This window comes from Euprymna scolopes, chromosome 24, assembly GCF_053919585.1.
Source record: "Euprymna scolopes isolate OS-2025 chromosome 24, ASM5391958v1, whole genome shotgun sequence".
Classification (NCBI taxonomy): domain Eukaryota; kingdom Metazoa; phylum Mollusca; class Cephalopoda; order Sepiida; family Sepiolidae; genus Euprymna; species Euprymna scolopes.
Window position 1 is genome coordinate 77,347,366 of NC_136505.1, and position 17,936 is coordinate 77,365,301.

General features: G+C 34.0%; 1 protein-coding gene across 4 annotated transcripts in view; it reads left to right on the forward strand.

The window, feature by feature from the left end:
• LOC145246782 (centromere protein L-like) overlaps positions 1-17,936 on the forward strand; it is a 296,745-nt gene that overhangs the window by 188,570 nt on the left and 90,239 nt on the right. For 2 of the 4 annotated variants that reach the window (XM_080108575.1, XM_080108577.1), the window contains one exon: positions 14,993-15,049. The exons of the other annotated variants lie outside the window; for them this stretch is intronic. In XM_080108575.1, coding sequence (XP_079964701.1) covers positions 14,993-15,049 — 57 coding nt within the window. The remainder of the gene's footprint in view (positions 1-14,992; positions 15,050-17,936) is intronic. 4 annotated transcript variants of the gene reach the window in all.

Genomic DNA, 17,936 nt, shown 5'->3' on the forward strand with positions numbered 1-17,936 from the left:
ATTTTCTTGGTGTTTTAAATTGTAATGATAGGTAGCTATGTGCTTAATAATAAACTAACACCAGAAAATGACCAACTCCTGCCATTGTTTTCATGCTTTTTTATTTCTTATACAAATATGAATATAAAAAGTTACAAAAACAGACTAAGTAGCCTTTTTCAAGGCAACAATTTTTCACATTAATTACAGATATTTCATAAAATATAGGTACAAAATAAGCACGATTTACAATAAAGGAATGATCAGATGGTCAAATGCATAATCACCACAGAACAAGTTCATGAACAGATCTAAGAACGTTTCTTGTCAAACTTCATTATCATCATCTGGCTGTGGTGAGTTGGTGCAGTGGAGAACTTTGCAATTACTGCACAAGTTTCAACAGTGAAATTTCATGTTTCCTACAACTGCATCTTGCTGTCTTACACCCTAAAGTACAGTTACACCTAATTATAGCCAACAAATTTACAGGACTAGGTGGCAAGTCAGTCTTGATTGGTTATAATTTACCATCTGAAAGTTTCCATCCCCACTTGTCAGGTTTTAGCTGGTTTCTACCTTTCCATTCCTGGATTTGGAAGTAAACTCGAAGGCTGTGGAATTTTGTAGCTGCTCTTGTTGGTGGCAATGATTTGGTCTCAGCATACTTTGAGCTTTTTGCAACTTTTCCTTAAAGCGCCTCAGTTGGAGATGATTGATGTTTTACAGGCACACTAAAGCCTTCTCCCCAACTTCTATAACCTCTTCTGTACTGCTACCCTTGCCAAGCGCTTCTGTCAGTTTGAGGAAGTTTCTGTTGTTCATCACCTTTTGAAGGGATGCTGCCTTCCCAATTCCATGAACACTAAATGTCGTATCAAACCCAGTAGTGCATGGATGAAAAGAATATTGGAACAGACCACATCTCCCGAAGATTTCCTCATTTCACACTTTTTGCACTAGTCTTTGGTTGTGCCATGAAGATGTTGTAACCATCATCTCTATTGGCATGATAACATAGACGGATCAATAGGTCAAGGTCATCTGCTATCAAAATGGTTTCTCCTGTCTGTGCCAGTTCTATATGTCAGCATCTCCAGATGCATGGACTACTTTACAATCTGCTTTCTCCAAACTCTTTCCCAGCAAATTAATGAACAATTGTTTTTGTTGATTAGCAAGAAAAACATCTTTTTTTTTTAATTTGAACACCATTAAAGGGGTCAGGGATGCATTAACACCAACAGAGCCCCTGTGCTATGTTGGTGAGTCGCGTTTTTAATGGATGGATCACTTTCATGCCCATCAAAGACAATGCATGTTTTTCCATATCTATTTGTGACATATCTGTGGTATTGGGCATAGCTTTTATCAAATGTGTGACCTTTTTGCCATGGGAAGTGTTTAAGTAGTGCTCTGCCATCTAAGAGATACTGTGGATCTGCTATGGACCTGATTGTACAGGGGAAGTCAGTTTTCATATTGCGTCTGCCAAAGCCGTTATTTTTTCTTCCTCTCGCCGTAGTCCAAACTAATCAAAAAGCATAGGTGGGTAACATACTGGAAATGTTCTTGTTGCTGCTAAGTTGAAGGTTCATTTGTAGATAGCACACACATTCTCTGGAATAAAAGTTGTGGATCAGTCTCAATTGCTTCATCTTTGCTGAGCGAAACTTTTGACCCAAGTGTAATTGTCGGATCCTTCTTTTGTGTACTTGTGGACATTTTCTCCAACCATTGAATCTATGATTGTTTTTTTCATCGAGTTTGCTCTGTCCACATTCACCTTTTTGTCTCCATTTACTCTACTTGAAATGCTGTAAATAGACGGATCTTCCATGAAAGAGTTGTATGTCTGGAGAAACGCAAGGAGCTCTTTTTAATGCATATCTCGCTCTTTTCGTAAGTAGCCTCCCGGTGCTGGTCACTTGTGCCATAACAAATGTATGCTTGTAAACTTGCATCCTGGCAGTAATAGCATCCAAACTAATCGTTCGATTTCTTCCATTCCTCTGCCATGAGTAAGACTTCCAGGCATCTTCATGCTTCTCATTAGCACCTGCTCAATAACTAGATCTAGCCCAGTAGCAATCATTTTGTCTAATCACATGGAATCCTTCAGAAAATTTCTGCTACACTTCAGGATGGCTTTTCGGCAGCTCCTCCATTTTCTGCAAGCAGTAATACACATGAAAAAATTGAAATGGCTTAACATTTTTTTTTAATTTAAAAAAAATTTTTTTTATTACATTTTCACCCCCAAACAAGGCACATTGCCACTTTGGTGTAGGGGGCTACTATCAGGGGCAACAACTACTGGGGTACTATGTAGGGATTTGGCCAGCAAGATGTCGGTTCACGTTAAACTTGAACTTCTGCGCGTCAGTACTGTTGGGGAAGCAAGGACCTGGAATGGAATTCCAAAATCTAGCGGTTCTGGGGAAGAAACTATTGGAGTTGAAAGATCTTTTACATCTAGGGATCTACAGTGTGGGGGTGGGATTTAGCAGCCTGTCGGGTTTGTCGAGGGTGCTCACATCGTGGGGGCACAAGTGATTGCAGTTCGTCAGAGCATTCACCACTAAAATACTTGTAGAACAGGCAGAGGGATGCAACATTTCGTCGATGGGACAAAGGTTGAAGCTTAGATGCCAGTCCAGGGCCTATCAGGTTTGCGACTCTCTTTTGAACCTTGTCAAGGAGCGAGAGACTAGTAGCAGATGCACCAGCCCAAATGTGACAGCAATACTCCATACATGGGCGAATGGTGGCCTTATAGAGGTACAGGATACTTTCGGGTGTTAGTAGTTGTCTAGCACGGTAAAGAGAGGCCACCTTTCTTGCAGCGGCCCTGGCAATGCCTTCAATATAATTGTTCCAACTCATGTTTCCTGTGAACGTCAGGCCAAGGAGTTTGAAAGATGTACTCTCAGATAAAGAGTCGTTGGCCATTGCTATAGGTGGTAGAGAGGGTTTCTTGTAATTATGAAACTAGTTTAGCCTTGGCGGCATTGAATGTGACCAACCATTTTTGTCCCCATTCCACTACAGATTGGAGGCCTTCCTCTAGTGTTTCTGCCATTTCTTTAGAAATGTGTTCAGTCGTCTTTCTGTCATGCCTGCCATAGAGTGTAGTATCATCAGCATATATACCCATCTCAGAGGAAATTTTGTTGGAGGTCATTTATGAATATCAGGAACAGTAGAGGTCCAAGGATAGACCCCTGGGGCACTCCTGCATTTATATCATATTGTTTAGATGTACGACCGTCGAGGACAACCTGGATTTTCTAAGAAGGATTTAATTATGTTAAGTATTCTACCAGTGATACCGTATGATCTAATTTTCCTGAGGAGACCCTCATGCCATACTCTGTCAAAAGCCTTAGATATATCTAGAGCTACTGCTCTGCCCTCACCCGCTTTGTCCAGTGAATGGTATATACATTCAGAGATTACAGTTAGGATGTCTGCTGTGGAACAGGCTTGTCTAAATCCATATTGTTGGTCAGTCAGAAGTTTAGCATCTGTAAGGTGATGGACTAGAGCATGGTTAATTAAGGTCTCAAATATTTTGGCAAAAAGTGGGAGGAGGCTAATGGGGCGATAATTTGATGGGTCAGTCCTTTCGTCAGAATTCTTGAATACTGGTACAACAGAAGCAGTTTTCCAACAGCCCGGAAAGCAAGCTTCATTAAGGCATTTGTTGTAGAGTTTGGAGAGAACTGGAGCTACTTCGGCTGGGCACTTTTTTAATAGCATAGCTGAAATGAGATCAGGTCCACATGCTTTTGAAGTGTCAAGGTTTTTTATGATGGCATGCACCTGAGCAGGGGTGATTTTCAGATCGTCTAGCGAGGCGTCTGTCCGCATAGGAAAGTCAGGTAGGGGGTGGTTGGAAGGGTCCAGTGTGGAGTTTGAGGCAAACCGACTGGCAAGCATGTTAGCCTTCTCAGTTGCTGAGCAAACAACCTCGTGATTATTGGTTAGTGAGGGTATTGTTGATTGCCCATTATTTTTGTTGTAGATTTTCCAGAAGTCTCGAGTTCCTAGTTTTTGTGCGTTTTTTAGTGGTTTCCGTAAATTCTCTCTTAGCTGTTGCTATTTCTTTCTTAACGTTATTTCTAGCTTCTATGTACTTCAGTCTGTTTGAACTGGACTTATGTCGGTTAAATCTGTGGTATGCATGCTGCTTTTGAGCAATGGCAGTTGCGCAAGTCGAAGTAAACCATTGGGGCTTACTATAAAATTTCCGCATGGGAACATGCGCTTCGATTGCAGTTTTGAACCAGTCAGTGGTCTCGTTTGCACACTGTTCAGCAGTGAGAGAAAAAATATTTCCCCATGGGGCATCTCTGATTAGTTCCCTGATGGCTTCCCAGTCAGCCTTTTTATAATATCTCGTTGTTTTGAGCACTGGCTCTTCAGTTTTGGCTCTAGAGTTTAGGGCGATTTCAACCATTATCACTGCATGATCAGCGTTCCCGAGTGGGCTGTGGGCCTTCGTTATGCAATCATCAGGAACTGTGGTCAAAAACAGATCTAGAAGTGATGCGTGTTGTTCTTGCTGGTCAGGGAAACGGGTTGGAAACCTAACAATTTGTGATAGGGAGTGAAATATAGTGAAGCTATGAGTTGTGCTGCCCGCTGCATCTGTGTAAGTAGAGAATCCAAGCCAGTTTTTGTGGTGGACATTAAAGTCACCAAATACATGTACTTGTGCGCTAGTGTCGAGGGAGAGTGCCGTGTCTATGCTGTCAGAGACTTTGTTTATTATGGTGCAGTCCTGAGTCGAGGGAGAGCGGTAGAGAAAATAAAAGTAGCTAATGTTGTGTTGCATCTTTAGTCTAAAGCACATAAAGGCTTGATCATCCGTTTCTAGGTTTGTTTCTCTAGTCAGGGGGAGGGTATTACGAATGTAAACTCCAAGTCCGTGCATGTGTCTGTCAGAGTCCTTACGGTAGAGTGGGAGATATCCAGGCATGTTAAAGTAGTTAGAGGGGATGGAGGAGTGTAGGTTAATCTCACTTAGTGCTAAGATATCCGGGGTATTTGTTAAGAGAAATGCTTCAACATTAGCTAAATTAGTTCTAAGCCCATGGATATTTGTGAATGCAAGCCTCAAGGGAGGAGGCAAGTTGAATTTGTTTGTCCCTAAGCTTGGTTTAAGCTTATTTTTAGATTGTACTGTCGTCATATTATTTAAAGAGTTTCGGTTTAGGTAAGGGGGAGCTAAACAAGAGGTTATGCAGAGCATCAGACATGCATCACAAGTAGACCATCAGCTGACCTTTCTCCAATTAGGATTGTGGTCTCAGGAAAGCCCACCGGGGATGAGTGCAGGGTCCCTTTCCATGCGCGTCATGGCACTACAAACAACCCGATATTATTCAACTGTTGATGGAGCAGCTGCTTTAAGCGCTACCAAAGAGTTAGGGCTCCTGTATTACCAGTCGGGAACAGCAGCCAGGAACTGTCAATCTGGTACCCTCAACTCATTAGACGAAGGTCAACCCAATCTAATTGCTCAGGCATATATTGTACTCAAGCACTCCCAAGTGTCCAGTTTTAGGGGTGGGGTATACCGGGAATGGGGAAAACTGCATTCGTTGCCCTAGCCAAGAAACAAGATCTACCACTGGGTGTTTCTGTCGAATCACTGAGATAGTCTCTCTGCGCTTGACTAATAGGCAAAGAAGGAGTATGGAAGCCAGGCGATAGACAGAGCCTATCTACTCCTTAAGCAGTTTAGGTTTGCAAACCAGTAATTTGTTTGAGTCACCAGCTCTAGGAAGGTTGTCATCCAAGACTGAAGAGGCCTCCCTCCCCTTTGGTTTTGTTTCAGAATTTTCCTTCTCCTAGACAGATGATCTGGGAAGATCTACTGGGTCTGTCAGTACTGAGAGGGTTTGCTCCGCGCCTAGGTTCTAATCCAGGTATTTCTGCGACCCCGCGTGGTTAGTTAGTGTTACTGAGTTAGTTTGTGGAGGTTATATCTCTGCTGATTAGTTACACTCCTCAAAGTGATTTAGGGACATTGCTATTTCATTGTTAATGGATAAAGGGGGTGAGTGGAGCTCATGCAGTGTAAGAAACTATGATTGTAAGAAGGCTTGTTAGGGAGGAGATAATGTGGTTTGAGTCTTTCCCTTTTTATTATTTTATTTATGTTAGCTTAGGTCTAGGATAATGTTACAGTATGAGTAGGTATTAAGAATTGAGCTACGAGTTGTGCCCAAACTATTTTAGATGATAGGAGGGTTAAGATGTAAGTGCAATATAGTATGGAGAAAACAGCAAGTTTTGAGTCCTATGTAATTAGGGGAATAGATATATGGGCAGGTTTTCAGTAGATGCGAATAGAGTTGAGGTTGTAGGTATTTTCAAGTAAGAGTCATGGGATATTTTGCATAACAAGGAGTGTCGGTTCAATTTCGTATTAATCGTTGCAAAACTCTCGAGGAGACAGTTATGCAATGCAGATCGCTTTGCTTGTGAGTACTTTGGCTGTTAAATACCTTACTGGATAGGAATGAGCTCTAATGCATGCCTTAGAGGTAGAAATGTATAGATGTTTAGTGATGGCTATTAAAACAGTTTGCATGTGAGGGTTAGGGGATGGAAGTTAGAGATTCCATTACAAATGCGGTGCAATGTGGGAGTTTAGTGGCGGCTTGGTGGGAAGGAGCAGATTGTTAGCGTTCAAGAGAAAAGGGGTTATTTATTTACAGATAGTAGATCTCCATTAGGATTTTGAGTTACAGGTAAGGTTTAGTTTGAAGAAAGGAGAAAAAAAAAATTTTTTTTTTTTTGGCATGAATGTAAGACAAACACAGTCGTCTTGGAGGTAAAGTGTATATTAAGATTTCATAGCTAGATGTTAGGGTCCCCCCCCCCCCCAGTTATAAGAGGAACAACTAGTTCATTGAGATTCGGAATTGTAGTCATTAAGGTCAGGCACAGTGTTGCATCTACTCAGAAAATTAGCCCTAGTATCACAGCTAAGATACTGTATATTGCAGTTACAAATATAGTGAGAGTTAAATTATAAGCTATGTCCAGTGGTTTGGTATGGATATCATGGAGGCCACTTTATTAATACAAGGAAGGGTATGGTAATTGCAGATATTAAGTATACTATTTAAATAAAGTTCTTCTGTCTTTTATAGTATAAAAAAAAAGAATAAGATAAATCCTCGCTCCTGTTCGGTATTCTTTTGACTAGGCTATTCATTTTTCGAGTTGAATACTAACTACAGACGGCTCGCATGGAAGCAAGGAGTTAAAGACAATTCATACACATATAATTAAAGTACATTAAATAAATAAATTTAAAAGAGAAAGTATAAACAACAGTTGGTAAAAAACTAAAAAAAAAAACGATTCGCATGAAAGCAAGGAGTTAAAGACAATATATGCGCATATAATTAAAATACATTAAATAAATAAATTTCAAAAAAGCAGTTGGCATTTTGGTAGGATTAAGATTGATAACTTTCACTTAGCTTAATTTCTTTGACCATCTACATTTGACGTGTCTGCCAGCGTGTGTAACCATGTTCTAGGTGAGAGGGTAGACGGTAATTCGTTTCCTTACCCGGATTTTGTATCTATTTATAGAGGGCGCACATGCGTATGATAATTTTACTTTTTTTTCATATTGCAATAATCGCATACATAGAAAGATAAAATTAAAATAAGATAAAACAAGAAAAAATAAGGAAGTTATGACTATTTTTGTGCCTTTTTTCCCCTTTCCATATGTGTTTTGTCACATTTTTTTTTACACTACTTTTTAAGTAAAAATGTTATATCTTTGTTAAAACACAAGATTAAAAAAGGAAATTTGCCATATAGTGTATTTTTGTGTAAGTAATCAGAATATGTTACTGAATATCTCCAGAAATTAATGGTTTCCAAATAACCTGAAGTAAATTCACATAAATATACTGCAATTCCTAAAAAATACCATATATCCATTAACAGAAAAAAAATTAGAGAACTCAAAGCTGAATTGTAATGCATTTTATGTATAAAAAACTGAAATCTAAAGCAAGGACTGTTTGAAAATGAATATATTGCAATATTTCTTTAAGTGTTATTGTAGATTAATACCTTTTTCTTACCCCTCCCTATCTGACCACCTCTCCAAAATATGCGATTTTACCTTTGTAGGCAATTACATGTGAACACCTTGAAAAACTTTCATTGAAGATAAACAAAACTTATTTTAGAATTTAATGTAAAATGATTCCCCATTTTGAGCCATTCCTGCACTTTAGGGCAGAGTTAACCTTTTTTTTTTTTTTTCCTAAAAGGCGATTATGTGTGGTTTTAAGAGGGTCTTTGTGCAGTTGAGAGGGTGAGGAGGTTGCCACTCTGACTTTGGGTTAATGATCCTGAAGATTTGATAGAAACAAAACAAAAACAATTTTAGAATTTAGAGTGGCGTTTGGTTTCACATAAATTTAATGTAAAATAATTCACAATTTTGAAACCAGTTGACAAATTTGTTTTTTTTTTTTTTTTTTTTTTTTTTTTTTTTTTTTTTTTTTTTTTAGGGGAGATAAATCATGTGCACTTTTCTTCTAAGAAAAGATCTGCTTTTTTTTCTTTCTTTTTTTTTTTGCTTAGATGTAGCTTACCAAGAAATTTTGTTTGGTGAGGAGCTTGCCATCCAGACTTAGCATTATTGTTAGGGCTAAAGAAGGTTTTAGCAGGAGACTTGCCACTCCTACTTAGGATTAAGGGAATTTTTTTTCTTTTAAGAGGGCGTTTCACACACATTGTGAAATTTTACAAGAATTATGATAAACAGACAAAAATAAATGTTATTTAAAATCAGTGACGTCACTCTAACAGAAAAGGTGATGTTTGGAAAAGTATCAAGTATTTTTTGCCTACCTATTTAAATATAAAAAAACAAACTTTTTTGCTAAAGCTGACAAATTGTTCACAAGTTTTGAATGAATTTGATTAAAACATTTCATGCCTTCTTCTACCGCTTTTATTTCTTACAGAGCACCTCCTACAAATATTTAAATATCAATTTTGTATTAAAAAGGTTTTTTTTCTCTTTTGATAATTGAGTAGATTAGTTTTCATTCGATAATAATCCACTGAAAATATTATGCGAACGATGAAAATTAAAAATTATAGAAGGGGGTTGTTCAAAGCAAAACACTAATTTTAAAATTTGACCAGTGGTTAAATTTTAAAAATATTTATGTCATTGATAACAAAATAGCTCTAACTAAACATGTAAGAAAATTTTTTTATAATCAGATTTTCAATTTAAAAAAAATTTGATCTGGAATAAAAACCAACACAAAAAAACGTCTGGTTACATAGCAGTGCTGTCGACGATGATGCTATTACTAATACTACACTCAAACTCCAAACGATTTTTTCTGGGTATCATTATTTTAAATTGCTAGCTACAAGAGCTATAGCAGTATCAGAATTTTTGTAGGAATTTTTGACACCCCTAACACGAAACTGCGAATACAATATAAAAATCTCGGAATTTCTCTGTTAAAAGTGGGTTATTTTTTTTTTTTATGGATTATACTTCCAAAATAAACTATTACAGTTGTTTTAAAAGTAATAGAAATATTTTTTTTTTTTTTTTTTTTCTTTAAAACAGTAATGAATTTTCCGAACTCAATATTTTTCAATCTTTAAACTTTAAAAATCTATCAAAATTTTTCTATTGATTCTATTTTTACGATATTTTCAAGGTCAGTGTGAAATTTTATGTTCTTTCCAATAAATCGAATATAATATTTTAGACAAACGTTTTTTTTTTTTAAAATTCACGACCCCCCCCCCATCCCAATTTTTAAGTGTCTATTAAAAAGTAAATACTTAATTTAGTAACCGGAAAGTAAATAATTAATTTACTCACAAATTGAAGAGAAAAGGTCAATACATAATATATTCAAATTTAAAAAAAAAAAGACATCGTGTTCTTTTAGAATTTTACCTGTAAAGTTTGAAGTTTAAAACCTTTTTTTTAAACCACGTTATTTGTTTTTTCTTTTTTCTTTTTTTTTTTTTTAATGGAACCTTGGTCCTTGCTCCTTTAATTGAAAAAAAAATTAGGGCTTGAATTACATTTTTCGAGGAGTTATAAGCTTGGAAAGACAGGGGGTCGAATAATTCACGCCTCCCATTTTGTAAATGTCTAATAATAATTAATTTAGACCCGCATAAGTACATAATTATTTACTCACAAATTGAAGAGAAAAGGTCAATACATAATATATTCAAATTTAAAATAAAAAGAACATATTGTTCTCGTAGAATTTTACCTGTAAAGTCCGAAGTTTAAAACCTTTTTAAAAAAAAACACTTTTTTTTTTTTTTTTTTTAATGAAATCTTGGTCCTTGCTCCTTTAATTGAAAAAAAAAAAATTAGGGCTTGAATTGCATTTTTCGAGGAGTTATAAGCTTGGAAAGATGGGGTGGAATTATTCGCTATTTTCACAAAATTTCTGACACTGCTACAAGAGCTAGCTACCACAAGAGAAAACATACAATTATACTTTTAATGGATAAAAACAGTAAAAAGATTGTTTTATTTAACAATAGGTGTTCAAAGAAAATTTTTTCCAAATTTTCAATACTTGTCATGTTGAAATCACAAAAAAAACAAAAACAAAAAAAAAAAAACACAAGAAAAAAAATGGTGGTCAAAAGTATTTTGGACACCCCAAACTATTAAGTGACATCTTTTCTGGATAGTTTCCAAATTTCATTTTTTTTTTTTTTTCTTAACAAGATCATCAATGGTGAGTTGCTCCTAGTTATTTTTCTGCAAATAATTAGCAACTTCCAGTAATGCCTGCCTTCTCTCTGAATCCTCTGGTCTATTAAAGTAGTAATACACACGGACGAAAAAACGCTTTGGATAATCATAGATTTCAAGGTAGTTCTACTAAAATAGCCATATTTTTTAAACCAAAGCACTTCAAGTCTTCAAATTACTACTGTTTTGTTCGGAAATGAATATACTTTCAAATGAATTAATAAATATGAATGTACATTATATATTTTAAGAGTTTTGAGCAAATAAAGTGATAAAAATGTGAACGTCATAAAATGGCGTTTTCGGTAAGGTTTTGTAATGACCCCCCCTGTTTTCTAAAGGTCCGTACCGTGATTGTATGAAGAATTTCGTCATGAAATTTGGGAATCAATAAGAAGAGGTGTTAATCTTAATACTGTCAAGTGTCCAAAATATTTTTGACCATTTCTTTTTGTGTCGTGTTAAAAATAAGACTTTAATATGCCGAGTATCGAACATTTTGAAAAAAAAATTCTTCGGACACCCAGTAGTAAGTAAATCAATCTTTTTACTATCTTTATCGATTAAAAGTATTATTTTATGTTGAGTAGGACCGCGGTAATTGATAATTTAAAAGGACCTACCCGAAAAAAAAAATTGTTTCTATTTCTCGAATTTGGTAAAATGAAGTTAATATTACTAGAAGCAGCAGCAGCAGCTACAGCCTGTATAATCAGCCATAGCACAGTGTATAAACAAACACGCGTTCTTTAATTTTTATTCAAGAACGAATTAAGAAAAACAAAATGAAACATAATGAAAATAATTAAGAAAAACAAAATGAAACAAAATGAAATATGAATATAAATGTTCTTATGTTTAATTAGAGCTATTTTGTTATCAGAATAACATTAGTTTAGAACTATTCGGTTTTCAGAATGTATAATAACAACAATCTCAACCAATTCGGCATTATGAATCTGTTGCAATTTCTCACATTTTTCGTCAAATTTAAAAACATGGTTAAAAAAACAAAATAAACTTTTGTAGATATATAGCTTGCATGCACTTTTATTCTTCAAATTATTTTTGAACAGCGAATTAAAACAATGTTTTACTGCGAACAGCCACAAATGTTTTTTTTCAAAATCAAAATAAGTATCAAAATCTCGTTTATACATAGATTCAAAAAACAAATATATAACAAATAAATGTTATCAAAGGCAAGATAAGTTACTTTTCTACCTAACTGGATAATTTTCTAGTGTTTTTATTTAATGTAACATGTTTATTCAGCTCGAAAAACGTACAGTGTTTACCGATGTATTGGAAAATTAAAAATGGTGCCCGGCCTGACTCTCTTTGACACGGTAAGTTTGAGAAAAGGAGTTAAAAATTTAAAAAAAAAAAAAAAAACTATACAAAATACTGTTAAAAACTCACCGAATATATGTCAGCCTATGTCACGGTAACATATATTGAGCGAGTTTCTAGCAGTATTTTGTCTACTTTTTTATTTTTAACTCTTTTCCCCAAACTTACCGTTTCAAGAGAGTCGGGCCGCGGGCGCCATTTAAAATTTTCCAAAACATCGGTAAACACTGTTTTCAAGCTGAATAAACATGTTACATTAAATAAAAACACTAAAAAATTATCCAGTTAGGTAGAAAAGTAACTTGCTTTTGATAACATTTATTTGTTATATATTTGTTTTTTTTTGACAACTTTTTCGAATCTATGTGTATGGTAATACAAACCCTCAAAATCTATATCAATATTCTTGAAATTTTAAAAGCAGTTAGAAAACACATCAAACTACAATTAGGAAGCTTTTTATTTCGTTAATTTTTTTTTCTACTTATTAAGCGAAAGATATTTTTACAACCTGCTCCAGCGTAGTATAAACGGCCTATGGAATTAACACCTTCAACCTCGAAAATAGAAATCAACAAATTTATGGAATTTTCTTTGAAATTTCGCAACGCAGTTTCTTATTAAATTAAAACTAAATATATAATATAAAGCCAATAATTATGAACCGCTAACAGTAAATATGAGTGATGAATGCTCTCTTTGAAAAAAAGCTCTCTTAACTTCACCTCTAATCCAAATTATGTGTGGCAAGTCTCCTCCTAAAACACTCTTTAACCCTAACAATAACACTAAGTTTGAGTGGCAAGCCCCCCTCCCCCTCCAACAAAATACCTCTGTAAGCCACATACAAGCATCTAAAACAAACAAACAAAAAATAGATCCTTCCTTAAAGAAAATACACATAAAAATAAATTGGTTAACTGTCCTAAAATGCTAGAATGGCCAGGAAATGGTAAATTATTTTACATTAAATTTTTGTGAAACTAACCGCTCCCCCCTCTAATATTGTTTTTGTTAGCTTTGTCTCTGTCAAGTTTTCAGTATGTTCACACATAATTTTCCTTAGCCCTACAATTAATTCAAAGTCCGAATGGCAACCCTCCACATATTCTCATTGCAAAGAAACCCTCTTAAAACTACACATAATCATCTTAAAAAAAAAAAAAAAAGCATGCATATTTTCCCATAGAAAAAAAAAAGTTAACTGCCCTAAAATGCTAGAATGATCTGTAATAGGAAATTATTTTACATTCAATTCTAAAATAATTTGTTTATCTTTCATTAAAGTTTTTCATGGCATGTTATACATAATTTCCTAAAAAGGTAGAATCACATTTTGGAGGGGTGGTCAGAAGGAGTTGAGTGGGGTTAAACAGAAGGTGTTAATCTACAATAATACCAAAGAAATATTGCAATATATTCATTTTTAAATGGTCTTATGTTTAGATTTAAGTTTTTTTTTACATAAAGCACATTACAATTCAACTTTGAGTTCTCCAACTTTTCTGTTTATGGATACATGGCATTTTTAAGGAATTGCTGCATATTTATGCACATTTACTGCAGATTATTTGGAAACCATAAACTTTGGGAGATTTTCAGTTGCATATTCTGATTCCTTGTACAAAAATACACTTATATGGTAAATTTCATTTCTTAGTCTTGTGTTTTAACAAAGGTATGACATTTTTACTGAAAAAGTAGTGTAAAAAATGTGACGCATATGGTCTTAAAGAGGGGAAAATATCCAAACGTGTCAGGCACAAAAATAGCCATAACTTCCTTAATTTTAATCAGATTTAAAAAATTTAAAAATATTCTTTCTTAGCTCATCAAGCTCTTTCTATGCATACCAATATTGAAATATTTCAAGCTATTTCAATTTTTTCATGTGTATTGCTAATTAAAGTTTTGTTTCTTAAAAGAATCAGCGGAGGAGAATTCCATTAGGAAAGTTTGCAACTTCTTGTGAAACAAGGTCAGCTACATAGCATCTTCTACCTTTTAACAGTGGATGTCCAGCCATCATTTTTTCGGACTTTCTTACAAACTTTTAACACTTTTCCTCAATAGTTTCTATACGGGAAACTTTTCTTTCTATCGGATTTTGTTCTAGAACCATAAAAATGTTCATTAAAGAAAGCGTATTGCACGGGATGGCATTTCATCTAGGATGGACCTGTTTTTATGGTCAATATCTATGTATTGGGGGTTGATCCAATGCTGTCTGCAATTCTTGTGAAGACGTTGACCAATCTAAATTATGATCTTCTCTCCATGTTGTACAGGAGCTCTGTTAATGGAATCTGACAATGAATATTTCTTCATTACTGGACAGTTCATTGTTACAAATAGCACACTTGTCAGCATCCATAATTATCGGTACTTCACTTTGGTTAACCTGAAATTAGAATATCACAGAATAAGCTCCTGCAGTCTCAGAAGAGACAAAAATAAGGCATAAGAAGTTATAATTATATTTAACTTTATGAAAACTGTTGGTTTTATCCAGTTTCACATTGCTACATTTGTTATTTTTGAAGATCAATTTACAGTTGAGAGAGGGGAGTCTAGAATCGGTAACAATCTTTAAAGATGGCAGCCGGTGACCCCTTTTAGCAAGATTATTTGTGGTAAACTTTTTTTATCTGAAAAAGAAGCTATTCATGCCCAATATCCAAGTTAAAAACCTTTTGTTAGTAATTTGCTTGAGGTTCAGCCAAAAAAATCAACTAGATTTACTTAAAATAACAAAAGTGCTCTCGTTTCAATAATTATTTATTTATTCACTTTACATTTTAAAGGAACTTTTTATTTTACTTTTCTTTTTTTTTTTTTTTTTCCCGCCAGCTTCTCAAATGTCTGTTCCCAGTGTTACAGAAAACCTGGATATTCCAGATTTGCCATGTAAGTTTCCTTTTTCTTAAAAAAAATATTTATGTACTATGAAAACTAATATGGACAGTGCCTGGATATCAAATACATAAAAGTATGCGAATATTTGGCTCATTTCTAATCAAGGGAAATAATTGTATTCTGACTAAAAATAAAGTTATAGTTTGATTCAACATCTTAGCAGAAATTTAAAAATCTTAAAAAAAAAAGAAGAAGAAATACTTGTTTAAAATATTTTTTCTATATATTAAATACATGGAAAAAATAAAACAAATTAAAATATACATTTACTTTTTTAAAATTTAGACGTTTAATTATTTCTTTTATTGGAAAATATTTTGAACAGCTGTAAAACAGCAAATGGCTTTAAGTGTAATTTTTTTGTTTAATTATTTTAAATATAAAAAATGTTAATAAAATAATTAAATATTAACCCTTTTTTAAAATACATTCTTCACTAAGATAATTTTTGTTTTCTTAAACTAAGTAAATTTATTTAAAAAATGAATTTCGTTTCTTCATCTAAAATATTTGTTATTTTATAGAAGTAACCGATAATTTCACCTAGTGACCCCCCACATGAAATTGAAGGAAAATTTGGTACTTGTACAGTTTAATCAAGACGTTAAAAAATGAAAATATTGAAAAAAGTTTTAATTGTACGTATCTGTTATGGAATGAAGTTCGAAAAAAAATTTCACTTAATTTCATCAAGTATTTTTTTTTTTTTTTTTTACAGCGAAAAAAGAAAAAAACAATTTATGATACCGAGCAAAAGGTTCGATTTTTAGGAAGAAAAGTTAGTATTAAAGATGTGGAGGGAGTTCGGCGTTTATAAAATTCAAACAAAATTTTTAAAAATATCCAAGATGTCTGCCTTCAACGTGCTCTCATAAAAACATGTTTTTCTGCTGTAAAAAAAAAAAAACTACTCAATCAAATTAAGTTAAATTTTTTTTTGAGATCTTCAGTTAAAAACGGACATGTACAATATAACCTTTTTTTCGATATTTTCATTTCTTATTGTCTTGATTAAACTGTACAAGTACTGAAAATTTCAATGGTGGCTTTTCAGTGAAAACTGTGACCTTATTGAAACTTATTTGAATCTTGTGTTAACATATCAATTTGCAATAACAGACAGGTAAACAGTGATATAGAGAGAGATAAAAAATGTTATCTCTCTACTTCGTCTAAATACTGTTTCCAATATTCTCATCAAACAGTGATATATAGATATAAAATTTATGCTTCTATCTCCAAGGGTAAGGTCTGTGATAGCCGTGTAAGAAGCATGTTTTATGGCACTTAGTGTTGCACCCTCATCCGCCTTAGCAGACTCTAGAGAAATGATGTGGCAAGGATTAGGTGGATATGCTATGTAAAACCAGATTGAGAACATTAGGTGAGACACTCAACTTGATGTCAAGGGCAAACTGTTTTTGCTGGTTCAAGAATGTTGAAAGAAGCGAAAGGTATATTTTTTTTTTTTTTTTTTTTTTTTTTTTATATCAGCACTTGCAGAAACCTAAGACTGAACAGCATAAAGAAAGCGAGTTGCCCTAAGGAGACACAAAGTTGCCCTAAGGAGACACAAAAAGAAACCATGAGACAAGGCCCTCGTGGCAAATGGACACTGTCAATCCTAATAGTTGTGATCACTAAAAAATTAGTGAAAAGACAGTCTAACAGCATTGAACTACTTGTCTAATGTAACAAAAATGATAAAGCTGGATACTGAATGATCTCCAGATGATTAAAATCATTTAACATTTTAAACAGATAATAACTTGTGGACAATTTATTTGTAACTACATCTGGATGGAATTTCTTATTTTAGTTGTATTCAAAAAATATTTAATCTGTAAGTTACTAAGAGATGGTGGTAACTCATGTTCTTTCATGTCCCTTCAGATATGTAAGATCTCTGCTTTTTACTTCAGAAAAGGCAGAATTCTGATTTTTTTGCATTTTCACTTTACTTCAGAAAAAGTGGAATTTCCACTTCAATTTGTTTTTTTAATAAAAAGTCTTGATTTTATTTCTTTCATGTTTCTCTTTTCTTATTTCTTTGCTCTGTCTCTTATTTTGTCTTACTTCCTTTCTCCCTCTCTCTGGAAATGTTAATTTGGTCATGTTTCAGTCGATTCACGATGGGGAGGATAGGGGAGGTAAACGACTTCTTTCATCCAAAAATTTCTTTCTTAATCCATCTCCCTCTACAAATGCATATAGGGTCTTTTTCTTGCTTATGACCATGAATGTCTCCAATTTATTGTACCTGACATATTAATGTTTTGAACATATAAAATAAACTTTGAACATTCTTTTTACACAAAAGCTAATTTAAAAGCAAAGATGGAACTAAAACATCAGTTGATACTTTCAGTATGAAAAAAGGTATTGTAGATTATTTGCTACTCTCCTCCTCCAAAAATGAATTTTTTTTTTAAGCAATTATCTGTGAACACACTGAAAAATTTGACGTCAAAAATAAATAATTATTTAAGAATTTAGAGTGGAGTATCAGTTTTACATATGAATTGTATGTAAGTCTATCATACATACAGTGCTGTTGTACTGATGGGACACCTAGCTCCTGTGCAAAGAAGATCTTGTTGCAGGGGGCATAATTGGTTGGGTGTCGATCAACCATACAACTAAGAAAGTAGACATATAGGCAAAATATGACAAAGAAGAAAGGACGAATGCAGATGAACAGTTGTAAAAGTATCACTTTTATTTCAACATATATACAAGAGGAAAATGTAAAAAAAATGGAGAAAGTCAATTTATGAAAATTCTGGATGGTTGAAGGACAGGAAATGTACCTAGAGCATATGTTCTGTCGAAGCCGTGTCCGTCAGTTTCAATCAGTTTAACTCTGTTTATTCAAGGT